Source organism: Mus caroli, unplaced genomic scaffold (genome assembly GCF_978045245.1).
Source record: "Mus caroli unplaced genomic scaffold, Mus_caroli_1 scaffold_20, whole genome shotgun sequence".
In the NCBI taxonomy this organism is placed as follows: domain Eukaryota; kingdom Metazoa; phylum Chordata; class Mammalia; order Rodentia; family Muridae; genus Mus; species Mus caroli.
The window spans coordinates 39402563-39418368 of record NW_028227275.1 but is presented as its reverse complement, the minus strand read 5'-3'; the positions used below and the strand labels follow the sequence as shown (position 1 = coordinate 39418368).

General features: G+C 40.3%; 1 protein-coding gene and 1 pseudogene across 2 annotated transcripts in view; one reads left to right on the top strand and one right to left on the bottom strand.

Moving 5' to 3' along the window:
• The window catches only part of Abhd17b (abhydrolase domain containing 17B, depalmitoylase), a 31389-nt gene extending 17751 nt beyond the window's left edge, over positions 1 to 13638 (top strand). The window contains exons 2-5 of one of the 2 annotated variants that reach the window (XM_085834194.1): positions 6238 to 6707; positions 8776 to 8955; positions 11614 to 11821; positions 13300 to 13638. In XM_085834194.1, coding sequence (XP_085690320.1) covers positions 6241 to 6707; positions 8776 to 8955; positions 11614 to 11821; positions 13300 to 13317 — 873 coding nt within the window. In that variant the 5' untranslated portion in view covers positions 6238 to 6240 and the 3' untranslated portion in view covers positions 13318 to 13638. Of the gene's footprint in view, positions 1 to 6237; positions 6708 to 8775; positions 8956 to 11613; positions 12297 to 13299 lie in introns of those variants that run through there. The other variant, XM_021151754.3, reaches the window with a different exon arrangement.
• A 246-nt stretch (positions 13639 to 13884) lies between these two features.
• Positions 13885 to 15530, bottom strand: LOC110286007 (ezrin pseudogene; annotated as a pseudogene).
• Positions 15531 to 15806: the final 276 nt, after the last annotated feature.

Sequence of the window (15806 nt, the reverse complement as noted above, 5' to 3'; positions counted from 1 at the left end):
GTGCCATTTTCAGGTAGAAAGCACACATGTAGATGCAGAAATGTTTTTGCCTGCCGACTAATCTTTCATGTAACCAGTGTACACTGTAGATAGCCAGCGTGTCGGGGCCTAGTTACCATTGCTGCAGTTGCTGTTTTCTAGGTGTAAAGGCAGGCAGGGTGGATGCCTGTATGCCCTGAGCCTGGATCTGAGGTTCAAGCCCCCAAACTAGAAGGTGGAAGGAAGAAGAACAGAAAGAAAGCAGTTGAGCAGAACCAGGAATGTTAAACTAGAGCAAGAGGGTTCAAGAAGAAAAATGTAGAGTACTGAGATAAGGCCCAAGGGCTGGAAGCTCCCGAGTTGGTTTATGAGCCACCACCATCATTCGCTCGCCATACTCTCCTAAACATGTACAGACAGGCTTCCAGAGAGCCAAGTGATTTGGCTGATAGGACACCTTACTGCAACAAATTTGTGTTAGACATTGCTTCTTAGTTCTCGTGCCAACTTTGCAAGATCACTACATTTCTGTTATATACATTATCCAAGGCTTATATTATCTACATTGGTCTTCTGGTAGTTGAAAGTGAATATAAAATCTCAGAGAAAAAAGAAATTCAGTACATATCAAACATTGTACAATTAATATTCAGTCCTTTCTATCTTTTAAGCAGCTTTGTTTTGTGAGATAGCCATTTCTCTGACTTCACTCTCTGACATTACAGCATCAGGCAGGAAATTTTTGTTGTTGTTGTTTTTAAGACAGGATATACTGATCAACTTATATAGTTCAGCCTAGTCTTAAAATTGAAATCCTCTTGCCTTGGCCTCCGGACAGCTGGAATTATAGGTATATTTCACTACATGGCTACTATAATAGTTAACAGAGGGGAAAACAGCAAGACATAGGGGAGTCTTAAAATAATGTAATTATTTTATATAAGAAACTGATTTTTCTTTACTATAGGAAGAATACTCATTAATTTGTTGTATTAATTTATTATAATCTTAATACAAAAATGTAATGAGAAAGATAATTTAATGAGAGATAAGGATATGTTAAATCCATCCTCAATCATGTATATAAGTACAATTTTTTTGTTTTGGTTTTGTTTTTTAAGATAGGGTTTCTCTTTGTAGCAGCCCTGACTATCCTAGAATTAGCTCTGTAGTCCAGGCTGACCAGACTGACCTCAAACTTATAGAGATTGGCTTGCCTCTGCCTCCCCAGTGCTGGGATTAAAGGTGTGTGCTACCACCTAACTCTAGCAGTGTGTAAATAATTTACATATTACCTAAACAACCATTTCAGAATAGAACATTAGTTTTCTGGCATTTACTCCATTAAAACTCTCTGGAAACAAGGGAAGGAAAGAAACAATGTTTTCTGCAGAGGCATGTGAATTTCTGAGTTCGAGGCCAGCCTGGTCTACAGAGTGAGTTCCAGGACAGCCAGGGCTACACAGAGAAACCCTGTCTGGGGGGGGGGGGGGGACGAAAACAACAACAACAAAAAATTTATTTCATTTTATGTGTATGGGTGTCTTGTCTGCATGTATGACTGTGCACCACATGAGTGCTTGGTTTCAGATCCACTGGCACTGATATTACAGGCAGTTGTGTGTTGTGAGTGCTGGGATTGAGAGAACATTTTGTGCTCTCAGCCTCAGAGCCATCTCTTCAGCACTCAAACTTTCTTAATTTATAAGGAATACATCTTAAGTTTTTTTATGGAAAAAGTTATCCTTGAAAAGATTGCTATCCATTAGATATTGTAGTGCATGCTTGTAATCCTCGTATTTGCCAAGTGGCAACCAACCCGGACTACCAAGCAACACTGTACCTGAAAGGGAAAGAAAAGCTATCACTCTTAAACCAGGAGCTTGTTTGGTAGTAATCTATGTCAGAGCCTTGGTAAATCAAGACAATACAATGAGCTCATAAGCATCAGCGGTAGAGATTTAAGGACTATAGCAGAGTTGCTCCATAGTCTTCAGAAGGGAAAAAACTCACTCAGGAATACATAGACTACAAGATTTTACTTACTCGCAGTTGGTTTCTAGTCTCACTGCTATTCATTAGCATTCTAAGCGTCTCATTGGTTTCATTAAACCATCAGTTAGTCTAACTAATACAAATCCCTGGGGTGCTCATACTTATACCTCCACAAATTGATGATAGTATTTTTTAATTCCTGGTCCTTGGGGTGGATTCAGGACCTTACACATGCTAAGCAAGCGCTCTGTTACTGTGCTGCGACTCCAGCCCTTGCTCTATTTCAGGTACAGTTTGGGAAACAGAAATTTATGGCGCACGCCTTTAATCCCAGCACTCGGGAGGCAGAGGCAGGCGGATTTCTGAGTTCGAGGCCAGCCTGGTCTACAAAGTGAGTTCCAGGACAGCCAGGGCTATCTAGAGAAACCCTGTCTCGAAAAACAAACAAACAAACAAAAAAAAACGAACCGGATTGTTCCCGAGCTAGTGCCAGTGCCGCCCTGCATGTTCTCACCAAGCTACTCTCCCCAGCTAGCCCCCACTGTGCCAATCACTGCACTCCCAGCTCTTGTTCACTTGTCCCTGGAGCCGCTAGTTCTTCCTCAGCCAAAAACCCATGTTAGTCAGCGACCCCACATTCCAGTAACTAAATGGAACTGCCAACCTCGTGGTTGCATATCACAATACCCAGTAACCAGGTAAAATCAAGATTCTTAAAGCTTAATTAACCAATCAGATTTATGTATCAATAATATCACAATTTGCAAGAAGCCAGTACAATAATTTCAGAACTAATTGATAATGATAAAAGCTTTTATGCCAACTATTCTATACTCACAACTACTCGTGGCTGGTAAACTGCCGCGTGGGTTCACATCTACTGCCATCTTAGATGCTTCCTTCTCTGCACTCTTAGCTCCGCCTCTCTTTCCCCTGTCCAATCACAGGCCTCCTCTGCACTAATTGGACAGGGAAAATCCTGATACATGTGTCCAAAGACTTCCTAAGATATATATAAATTTGAAGACTGCCTTCCTTTTGAAAAAGTCATAGCTCAGAAACGTCAGGAAAGGAAAGCAAAAGAGCTATGAAGTGTAAACACAGTTTACTTGTTTTGTCATCATGGGGGTGTGTGTGTAAAGTTCCAGGATAAGCACAGTCATTTGGAAAGCAACTGGGAAATGAGAAGCTCTGTTCCCTACCTTTGGCACCTCTGTTCTCCGCACCTCATTACCTCCTCATCCTCACAACCTAAAGTTGTAACTCATTAGTTTTTAAATGTAAATGTCCTTGTAGGCAGGTGAAATAATCAGTAAAGTGATTGTTCTACAAGTATGAAAACCTGAGTTTGATTGCTAGCGCCTTTATAAACCCAAGGCTTGGCGTCCAGCATTGTAAAAGTGAAGACAGATCCCTGGACCTTGATGACCGACGTAAGGCACTATGAGAAACTCTGGCTCAGTCCGTGAGCATGGGAGATCTTTTTTAATCCTGGTGTCTTTCTCAATTTCTTTTTAAAGTATTTTTAAGTTTTCATTATAGAAATGTTTCATATCCGTGGTTTAGTCCACAGGTTTGGAATTTTTATTGGGGCGGGGGCTGTCCCTGGTTGGTTTTAGACAATGGAAATGTTTCTCTGATTATTTGGGGGGGGGGGGTCATTAGTATGTTGAAAGGCTGTGGGTTTGGATTTTGGTGGTGTTTGTTTGTTTTCTTTTTTAATGCATTAATTTTGTATTCTGCTACTTTGCTGAAAATGTTTTATCAGGGCTAAGAGTTTACTGGTAGAGTCTTTAGGGTCTCCTGTATAGAAAGAGTCATGTCATCTGCAGATACATGTTGACTTCTTCCTTTCTTATTTATATCCTTTTTATTTGCTTCTCGTGTCTTGTTTCTCATTTTAGTGGAAATGCTTTCTCTTTCCCATGGAACATAACATGGAACATAATATGGGTTGTAGGTGCATCATATAAATATCTTTATGGTTTCGTGATGAGATGGGTTTCTTATAAGTTTCTTCAGGACTTTTAACACAAACAGATTGGATTTTGTCAAAAGTCTTTTCTGCATCTGCTGATATAGCAATGGAATTTCAATTCTTGAGTCGATTCATGTAATATAAAATTTATTGATTTGTATATATTGAATCATTGCTGCATCTCCAGAATAAAATTTCTCAAACTCGACATGGTCTATTCTTTTGTTGTTGTTGTTTAATCCAATTTCCAAACATTTTTGCTGAGAATTTTTTGTTTTACAGAATAGCTTGAGAAGCATTTGGGCATTAGTTTTTTATTAATTATTAATTATTTGAAGGTCTGATAAAGTTCACCAGTAAATCCATCTTGGCCAGGACTCTTTTTTTTTAAGGGTTTTAATTGCTATGTAAACCCTACTGCTTATTATAGATCTGTTCCAGCTAGGTTTAACTTTGTAAGGTCATATTTATCTAGGAATGCATTCTTTTAATATTTCCAATTTAGTGGAAGTTTAGTTTTCAAGGAACAATCTAATGTTTTTCTGAATTTCTTTGGTATCTGTTGTAATGGCTCCCTCTTTCATCTCTACTTTTATTAATTTGGGTTCTTTCTCAGTCCTTTGGCTAAGATTTTGTCAGTCTTGTTAGTCTTTTGAAAGAATTTTTTTTTGTTATGGATTCCTTATTCTTGAGAACTTCACATATTTCATACAATAAACTATGATTTTATCTATCCCATTTTCCTCTTCCAACATCATGTACCTACATACATAAGTCTGTCCTTTCTCCCTCCCTTCCTTCCTTCCTCTCTCTTTTTCTCTTTTCTGATAACCCACTAAGTCTTTTCAGTACTGCTGTGTGCATATGTCTGGCACCACCCACTGGGTCATAGGAAACCTGTCAATAACTATATCCTGAGTAAAGATTACATTCTCCTTCCTTCAGCAACTATCCACAGCTGATAGCTCCTCACTGTGGGCAGAGGCTGGACCTGGAGATCTTTGCTGACTGAATCTTGTACAAGTCTTCACAGCTGCTGTGAGTGAGTTCATGATTGTTACAGCCATATCTTTTCCAGAAGACTCCATTTCTCAGGATTTATCTCAGTCCTCCATCACTTAAATTTTGTCTGCTTCTGAGCTCCCAGTTTATTTGATCTTCTTTCTCAGTCTGAGATCACAGCCCATAAAATGGTGCTCTTCACATTTAGGGCAGGTTTTCCTGCCTCTGGGTAACTTAGCCTCAGTTGATTCTACATGCACTTGGTGGTGATGAGAGCCCCTTCTAAAAATCAGCTATGACTCTCCACTAGTTTTGTTCTCTATTTTAGTTGTATATCCGTAGTCAGTTTTCTTTTTTTCTCTGTGCTCCCTTGAGTTGAGGACTGAAAAATATTGAAGATTGATCATAGCTGCTTTAGATGTACAAACAATTTTAGTGGCTCTCTGACTTGGTAGGCATTTCCTTCCATGACTTAAGTGGGTCAGTGCCCTTCTGAAGCCTTATGATGTCCCAGTGATGCCCAGTGTTCTTCTATTATAACTCTTGTTCCACCTGTCTTCATATTGGTGGTGTCCCAAAAGATTCCCCCATTGCTTATTTCGTAGCACTACACTATTAACTGTATTTGTCATTGTGATTTGAATTCTCGGTGAGAATTGAGTTTTATGTGAGCCATGAACTATAAACAAAAATAATAGGTTTATAATGTGAAAGGATTATTATCATTTGGCTGAACTGCTTTACGGGCTCAAAACCTTGTTTCTGTGTGAATGTGACAATGACTAGTGTCTTACCCTGGCTCACTTGTGCAAATTTCTTTTCTCAAACTGATGTGTAAGGTATTTTTGAGTATCAGGAGATAAATATGAATACACACACACACACACCACCACATTGCTAACCAGTAGTTGTCTCCAAATGCTCTTGTTTATTTACCTTTCCTTAGGATTCTGAGTTTCCATCAAGTTACACAAAAAATACCAACAAACCTAAACACACATTCTGTCTTGATTGTGGATAACCTTAAATGGTTTTATTAAATAGGATGATCACTGCTTTTGGGAATATACAATATTTGAGTCTGTTTCCAGAAATCTTTGCTTCACTCCAGGATTTAAAGTGTTTCCAGAGCAATGTCATTAAACCTATTTGGGAGGGTTCTTGAAATTATAGTTAATAGTCATTGACTACCAATAATATTTACATATGTCTTTGTTATTGTGTGAGAGTGCAAAGTCCACATTAAGCTATTAAAATATTTGATGTCTCTTCTTCTTTTTCAGAAGATGAATAATCTTTCATTTAGTGAGCTATGTTGCCTCTTCTGCTGTCCGCCTTGCCCAGGGAAAATTGCTTCAAAACTAGCATTCTTGCCACCTGATCCAACTTACACACTGATGTGTGATGAAAGTGGAAGCCGCTGGACCTTACACCTGTCAGAACGAGCAGACTGGCAGTACTCGTCCCGAGAAAAAGATGCTATTGAGTGTTTCATGACAAGAACCAGTAAAGGCAACAGAATTGCTTGTATGTTTGTGCGTTGTTCACCAAATGCTAAGTATACCTTACTCTTCTCACATGGCAATGCTGTTGATCTTGGTCAGATGAGCAGTTTTTACATAGGCCTGGGGTCCCGGATTAATTGTAACATATTCTCCTATGACTACTCCGGATATGGTGCTAGTTCTGGAAAGCCGACAGAGAAGAACCTGTATGCAGATGTGGAAGCTGCCTGGCTGGCTCTTCGGACAAGGTAATGGTTTTTACACTTATGCTGCATAAGTTATACTGTGGGACAGCAAAACAAAGCATTTTTAACGCGGATGCTTTGAAATACAGTATGAAGATATTTGCATATATTGTATTACATTAAGATATTAAAATTTTATATAATAGCCAAAGTAGTTTTTAAAAACAGCTCACATTTTATGTGTATATAAATGCCTATGTGAATGTGTTTTTTGGTATCTTTTTTACTTAAATCTAGTAACATTTAAATGTTCTGTCTCAAACTTTGTATATTAGGATATAATATACACATTCTTATTCTATGATTTCACTATTTGTTTGCTCTGGCATTGATAATGTAAGAAGCCTTTTGTTTGACTATTAAATAAGACATGTTGGCATTTTACTTTACATTTTAGTCTACTAAAATTTGGAAAGATCATCTTAATTTTCTTTGAAGTAATATGACAAAATTAATTAAGATGTATCTCACTTATGTCATTCTTTAACGAGAACAGATTGTATTTGGGAACTAGAAACCCCTTCACTTTTCTGGGTGAAGGTTGTATAGATTCCTGAGTGGTGTTCTTCATAATTCAGATTAGTATACAATAAATAGTGGATATCTTAATATAAATGGCTTCTCATTGCATATTGATTACATATTGATAAGCTGCCTTTTCCACAGTGTTTAAACTGAAGCTGTAGGCTGTAAAGAACCCACTTTTCCTGGACAGTGTTAATGCTGAGGATGTCAGGGAGAACCTTCATTTTATGAATTTGTGCAGCTACCTTGGGGGATGAGTGCTGGGATTAAAGGCATGTGCGACTACAGCCCAGCAGTATAACCACTTTTATAAAATGTCTTTTAAAATATTTCCGTTCCAATAAAGTTATGTCCTCATAGCAAAATTCTGTGTGGAGAGAACTCTGAAATCAGTTGCAGTAATATGAAAGCATTAATTTGAAAAGTAAGAAAAAGTAAATGTAAGTGGTAAATTATTGACAGAGTGATAAAATTACTTTTTTGGCTGGGCATGGTGGTGCATGCCTTTGGGAGGCAGAGACAGATGGATCTCTATGAGTTCAAGGCCAGCCTGACCTACAGAGTGAGGTCCAGGACAACACAGAGAAACCTGTCTTCAAAAAATAAATTACTGTATAGGGAAGGAAGGGAATTGTGTTTGGTTCTCAATTTTTTATATAAAAATATATATTAAAAATTTTACATTTATATAAAAGTCATCTTTAAGGATGTTATTGCCATTTACATCTGAACAAGTAACAGAATAATCCCCACTTATTAGGATCTCCTATTCGAATCTAATACAACTGTCAGACATTATAATATTTTAAAATAGAGCAGCTGAATAGTCTGTGCATTTAAGGCCAGCCTGGGCTACATAGTGAACTGAAGCTGAAGCTGGGATGTACCGAATAACAAGACAGTCTCAAGAGAAGAGGGCAGGCAATACGCTTGGCGTGGTGGGGCACACCTTTGATCCTAACACTTTGGAAGTAAACTTGGGCAGAGTTCCAAGTTCGAGACTGCCTTAGTCTAAAGAGCAAGTTCCAGTACAGTCTGGACTACACATAGAAACCTTGTCTCAAAATAAAATAAAGGAGGTAAATATTAATAATCATACAGTAATTTAGTTATTAAGGTACAAGTTGGGTGTTGTAACTCACACCTGCAATACTCATAAAACTAAAGGATGTTTTGGTTGTTGATTTCATGACAGTTTCTCTGTGTAGCCCTGGCTGTCCTGGAACTCACTCTGTAGACCAGGCTGGCCTCGAACTCAGAAATCTGCCTGCCTCTGCCTCCCAAGTGCTAGGATCAAAGGCGTGCACCACCACTGCCTAGTTCCATAAAATTGAAGTTTTAAGACTTTGGCAATTACTTTTCTAAAAGATTAGAATTGAGCATGAAATAATTGAGTATAGAGCTTATTGTAACATTAGATATTTTGATGGTTAAGTAATTTTAGTTTTTAAATATTAATTGCCATCTTATGAGATATTTTGTACCAAATCTTGAAAACAATGGACTATTGACTTCCAACTATTTTTTGAACTTGTGAATCTCTCAGATACGGCATTCGTCCTGAAAATGTGATTATATATGGCCAGAGCATAGGGACCGTGCCGTCTGTGGACCTCGCTGCTCGCTATGAGAGTGCTGCTGTCATTCTTCATTCTCCTCTGACCTCAGGGATGCGAGTCGCTTTCCCTGATACAAAGAAGACCTACTGTTTTGATGCATTCCCAAAGTAAGTTCACTATTCAAAATGGCTCCGCACCAAGGCGTCACTGAGCTTCTGCTCCATGTAACTGATGACGTCAGAATTGTGGAAGAGACTGTCAGCGTGTGACTGATAAAAAGACTGAAATGTTTGAGCATGAGATGAGGGCATGTTTTTTAAGCAGTGTACTGGTCCTTAGACAAAAGAACAGGTTTATGAATGTAAATTAACAGATCAAAGCAGCAGGTTGGATGTGGGAGATTCTACAAAGAACAACTTGAGGAAGGCCCCAGACTTGCTGTAGATGCTAAAACAATATGAAGTTTAGTGAGAGGCACAGCATGAGAGAAGTGGGGGAAGGTGAGTAATGGTACCTGCCAGTTGTATGTGCCAAGAAAGTTAACTCTTGGATGGCTGGAATAAGGTTAGCTGCCATGCATAGTATGGATGTGTTTGAAAGAAGAAGAAGGGCTGCTGCTTGCTTTCCATGGTGAAGAGTGGTTGCCACCGGACATCTTCCTAGTTGGAAAAAAGTTAGTGGCCTATTTTTCTCAAGGATGAAGAGAAGGCAAGAAGGAAAAGCTGGCAGTTTCATTTGGTCTTCTTTCCTCTGTTGGCAGAAATACAAAGATATTTTTGTGAATGGCAGGCCAGAAGCCAAGGTATCATTTGCTTCTTTAACAGAAAAGCAAAAGTTATTTAGAAACAATATTTATTCGGCATTAGGCTAGAGAGGTGACTTAGCTGTGAACATGAAGACCTGAGTTCAATCCATAAAACCCTTTTTTTTTTCTTTTTAAAGTGGGCACAGTGATACTTGTAAACACCTGGCTGCTGAGGGGTCAGAGGAACAGTAGTTCTCCGGAGCTCCCTGGCCCCTGAGCCCAGCTTGTTGAACTGAATTACAGAGAGTTGGTGAGGTGATGCTTTGCCAACTTATTCTTGGAACTTTTTTCATGTTTGACATACTTAGATATTTCTCAGGAATAAGCTAGTTGAAAAAGAAAATACACTATTTTAATCTTGAATTCGTCTAAGTAAACATTTCTGCATCATTTATTAGGATGTAGAGCCTTGAGAGTGCAGAGATCGCGCATCAGTTTCACTACACAACTTATTCCTTTATAAGATTCCATCTTATCTGTAATTAAAGCATGTTCTCGGTCCAGAGGGGGAAAATGCAGAAAGTATGTTTGTAAGATTTCTTTGCATAGTTACTTGTTGCGGAAAATAAAAAAGAACCAACAAGTTCCCTGGCTCCATCCAGCTACTCTCTGCCTGCCAACTCCCCAGCAGGGCCAGAGCTCCTGAGTTCCCTTCGCTGCCACACCAGCCCCACGGAACCACCGTCCACCCTGCGGTCAGCCTCCGCAACACCCAGCAACCCTGTAGAAACAAAACTCTAGAAGCTTATAATTAACAAGTCAGATAAATTCTCAATTCATACGATACCCACACAATAATTTCAGAGCCAACTGATAATGATACAAGCTGCCCACCTAGATGAGACAAGTTATATCCCTATTTTATATTCATAACTACCTGTGGCTATTAAAGCCACACTAGTTCAGGACCTTCTTCCAGCCGCCTCCATCCTGGCTTCCTCCTCTCCTGAGATGCTCTGTGTCTCTGCAACTCTTAGCTCCACCTCCCTTTCCCTGCCCAATCACAGGCCTCCTGCTGCACTAATATTTTAATGTAATTGGACAGGGAAAATCCTGTCAGTTTCTTTTTCCAAGTTGCCTTTCTAAAAGTCTGTTTTGACCTCTATCTTACATTGGAAGTGCTCTCTTCAGTATCGGATCACTCGGTACCGGAGTGTTCTCATGTTAAGAGTAGAGAACCAAAGAGCTACTCGGACGCACTATGCAAAGAAACTCAAACTCTGCCCTGCATGATGAAGCCTGCCATTAGAGCGTTTTCAGAACCCAGACAGGCCTCCCTGAGCCAGCCTTTTGTGTGTTGTGTGACTGTAGTACCTTTCACGTAAGCTGGAGTCCTACATCCACAGACCTAGAGTTGAAGAAAGTTACTCAGCTTTTCCAGGAAGTCTGAGAAAGAAGGACCTTACTGTGTTTTAAACAGACTTTGAAGGATTCCATCATGTTTCAGCCCCCACCTTCCTCTCCATGGCAATGTCTTGGCCAGAATCAGGGTATTCCATTGTAGCTTGGATACTTCTTCACTTACCTTCTAGTTGATTGACATTGTGTTTTTACCTGTCTTATTAATAGCTATTTCATATACTCATCCTCCGATTTGTAGCTTCAAACTTTTTTTTATGTTTCCCTCTCTTGTTTTTAACCTTAAACCAGAACAAACCAAGGGTTCTGCTTGAGTTTTAATAACTGATAGAATAAAATAAGTGCAGTAGGGAATGAAGTCAGCCCAGTCAGGCATGGTCCTTGGGTTATGGTTCTTGAAGCCTAGGGGAAATTCAACATCAAGGAACAGCTTCCTTGTAAGGGTGGCAGTGTTCAAGCAGAACAACTGTGCAAAGGTAACTTCCTGCAGTACCATAGAGGTCATGGAAAGGATGGATGGTGTTGGATCTTACTGAAATTGACTTCCATCCCTAAAGCTGATTTGTACAGTTCTAATGTTTGAATTTTCTGTTCTAACACAGGAAACTTCCTTTTTTATATAGTTAATTGAGGTTTTTTTCCTTTCTCTTATTCTCTCTAGCATTGACAAAATCTCTAAGATAACCTCTCCAGTATTAATAATCCACGGGACTGAAGATGAGGTCATTGACTTTTCCCATGGCCTCGCATTGTTTGAGCGCTGCCAAAGACCTGTGGAGCCCCTGTGGGTTGAAGGGGCAGGACACAATGATGTGGAGCTTTATGGACAATACCTTGAGAGGTTAAAACAGTTCGTGTCACAGGAACTGGTAAATTTGTAAACTACTCTGTAGATTTGCAGACTGGGTTTTCTTTTCTTGCTGAGCTGCACTCCGTGGTAAATAACAGAAAACCTGAAGGTTTTGTTTACAAATCATGTAAGTTGCCTTCATAACTGTACAGGTAATGGTTTGTTAACAGACTTAATGAAGGTTTTTATTACCATAACTTGAAACTGGAAATAGCAGTATCATGCAGTCAGGCTGTGTAATTTATATTTTTTCTGTGAATTTTTTTTAAACATCAAGATGAGTACTGTATGAAATTTTAATTCTATAAAATCAAATGCTGTAAAAGTATTGTCAAATGCTTTTGCATATCAAAAGCAAATTTATAAATATTTTTAAACATCTCAATGTACTAAATATCCTGGTATACAAATGTAATATTCTTTCAAAAAGCTGTATATCTAAAGCAATTCAAGTACTCAGAATAAACTGTAAAAAACAAAACGGTTTGAAAACATCCAAATTGAGTTGATATATACTCCACTGTACAGGGATAGAGGCTTAAATGGTTATTTTATTGTAAAAAAAAAAAATACATTGACTTTTCTGTATTCTCCAATTATAGTACATTTATCCTTTAAAAAAATGAAGTCTTAATTTTTATGACATCTGTTAACTTAGCAGCTATTCATTGTGTAACTGAGAAGTCCTGGTGGCGCTGGATTTTAACTAGTTCTGACTTATGTTTGGTACTGTGAGACAACTACTTAACATTTTCATTCAGTTATTTAAAGGACAGTTAGGGCTTCAAGAATGATTTTGTATGCATTGTTGTTTTAAATTTGACTAATTATTAGAACTGTAGTAGTCTTCCTTATATGAATACTTGAAACTCCGTTAGTTGATCTTCAAGACCACAGAGAGGCTGGCTGTTTGGTTCCTTCCCACCTCTGCTGTTTTTAAGAGTAGGGCCTGTTCTTTTGGATTACTATCTGAGAATGTCATGGGTTCCCTCCTGAATGCAGGGGATAAGAAAACATGCCATACATTTTATATTAACCAGTATAGTTTAAAAAAAAATTAAATAAATAAATAAATAAAGCTCACACACAAAAACTAAGTTGCCTTTCCTTGAATGAATCCTGCCTGAAAAATGAAAGAAAAATAAAAATTAACTAATGGTATATAGTCTTAATTTGTAATGAATGAGAATCGAAATAATACACACTGTGGATATGTTTTTAAGGCCTTATGTAGTTTTAATTGTTCTGCTTGTTCTGTGGTTATGTCTAAGATTATAGTACATGATCTTCAAAGTATATCAAATATTGTGAATGCTTTGGTTCAGCTATGTCAAATTAACAGTAAAACAACAAATGTATCACTCAGCTGTGCCTGTTTGCCTTCTTCTGAACTCCTCACCCCCACAGAAAGAGAAAAGTCACAACACCTTCCTGAAGTTTTCTGTATCTTTAAAAATTTGTTTTAACATTTTTTTTTTTTTTTTTTTTGCCTTGGAGAGCTTTTATTGTGTGTAAATCTGGTGCGGAGTCACCCGCACAGGACAGACATCACAACCAAGGAGGCTAGTCCGTGAAAGGAAGGAAGACAAACTGAAAACGGGAACAAGTTGCTCACAATAAAGAGGCTGGCGTCCCTTCAGGGCTGGAGTCTGGATGCTCTCGGTGTGTATTTTTTTTCAAATAAGAAACTGACAGGAAATGGAAGTGTGCATTTTACGTGCACAAAACCCACTAACATTTTTGTACAGCGGTGATTACTGCAGTCATCGGTTTCCCGACTGCCCCTGTGTCAGATCAAGTGTCTCGATTACATGGTTCTTAATGTTGAATTCTTTTATTCTGTAAAAGGTAACAAAATATACAGAACAAAACTTTCCCTTTTTTAAAACTAATGTTACAAACCCATATTATCGCTTATATATAAATACTATCCTCTATAGCAGATCATTAGATATATAAGTCCAACAATGTATGCTAACAGATAAGCATGAGAATTTTGTATTGGAGAGTCCTGTACCGTACACTCTGAAGGACCACTGGAGACTCTGCCAGCAGTCAGGAGGAAGGAGACTCCGTGGGGCATGCTTTAGACTCAAATTTCAAAATCATTTTCACCCCTCAATATACAGAGATGGATCCTTCATAAAAATCAAGAACAAATCGATTTGAGCTCATTGTAAAACTAGAGAAAGTATGGCACCCGTGAGCCACAGTGCTGTCCCAGTGACAATGAATCTTGCTTCATGAGGGCCAGCCCTCCGAATCCCTGATCCAAACAGGAAGTGATTCGGTGACTGTCATTAAATCTGACCTGTTTGGCACTATGTGGTACAATTGGAAGGAACCAGGGAGGAGCCCACTGGGTCTCGGGGCAGAACGCAGGCCCCGTAACTGCTCTTTAAGGGACTGGATCACAGCAAGGGGGTTTCTAAACTTAAGAGAACACTAAAGAGCCAAGTGTGACACCTGCCTGCAGTGAGGTGCCCTCCGCCCTTGGTCCCAGCCTGGCCTCTACATGGCCTCGAACTCGTCAATGCGTTGCTTGGTGTTGCCCTGCCTGATTTGCCGCAGCGTCTTATACTTGTCCCGGCCTTGCCGCATGTTCTCGTTGTGGATGATGTCATTGTGGGTCCTCTTGTTCTCATCCCGGGCCTGGGACAACTCGTTGCTCAGGGTCAGCAGCTGCCGCTGCACGCGCTCATTCTTCTCTGCCTCTGTGATCCGCTTCTCCTCGTTGCGGTCATCCAGGATGCCCTCACTGGAGAGCTCAGCACTGTAGCCCATGGGCTCTGCTCCCTCGTCCTGCAGTCCCTCCTGCACGTGGTAATTCACGGGCTCATACACTGGGGGTGGTGGGGGCGGTGGGGCCGTCATCACCAGATGCAGCTCCTCTTTGGTCTTCACCAGGTCGTCCTGGGCTTCTTTAGCCTGGTGCTGCCACTCTTCTACCTCGTCCTCCTTGCGCCTCCGCGCCTCCTCCAGCAGTGCAATCTTGGCCGTGTACTCTGCCAGCTCTGCAGCCAGCTGCTCCTGGCTCTTTATCTGATCCTGGGCCTGTCTCTCCAGTTCTTCCTTGGCCCGCAGGGCGGCCATGCGGCCAGACGTTCAGCCTCCTCCTGGGCTCGCCTCCTCTCTTCCTCCAGCTGGAGGGCCTTCTCAATCTGCTGGGAGAGCTCTTTCTCCGCCCTCTTGGTCTTCTGCTCCTAGTCCTGCAGCCGCAGCATCAGCTCCTCCTTCTCCCGGAGCATCTGTTCCTTCTCTCTCTCTACCGTCTCTCTCCTCTTCTTCTCGGTTTCCAACTGTTGTCGCTCCAGCTGCTTCTGGTGCTTCTCCTCCGGAGCCTGGGCCTTCATCTGCTGCACTTCGATGGTGTCGGGCTTCCTGCGGCGCATGTACAGCTCATGGTTCCCCATGCAGAGCTGCAGGATCCGCTTGTTAATTCTCAGGCGCGGGGCGTAGAACACAAAGTCAGGTGCCTTCTTGTCGATAGGCTTAATGACAAACTTCTTGTCGTTGAAAGAGATGCTCCTGATCTCACTCCAAGGGAAGCCAATCTTCGGGGTCAACTTGTCATCTTTCTCATAAATGTTAAGTCCAAGGGCATCGACTCCAAGCCAAAGGTCTGTTCCTTTCTTGTTTTTGATCTCGAAATAGTTGATCCCATACATTTCTAGGTCCTGGGCAATCTTCAGGTATTCTAGCATAGCACTGTCCTTGAGCATCCCTCGGTGTTCATTCTAAGTGTACATTTAAGACGGTTGCTTTGATATTTCCACATATGTGAATGGCTGTAGCCTTCTGTTTTCCACCACCTTCCAGGTCTCTTAACAATAAGAATCCTGCATTTGTTTGGTTTGGTTTGGTTTGTTGGGTGATTGGCTGGTTTGATTTTTTGAGACAGGGTCTCACTATGTAGGCCTGGCTATCCTGGAACTTGCTATGTGGAACAGGCTGACCTTGAACTCACAGAGATGCGCCTGCCTCTGCCTCCCAAGTGCTGGGGT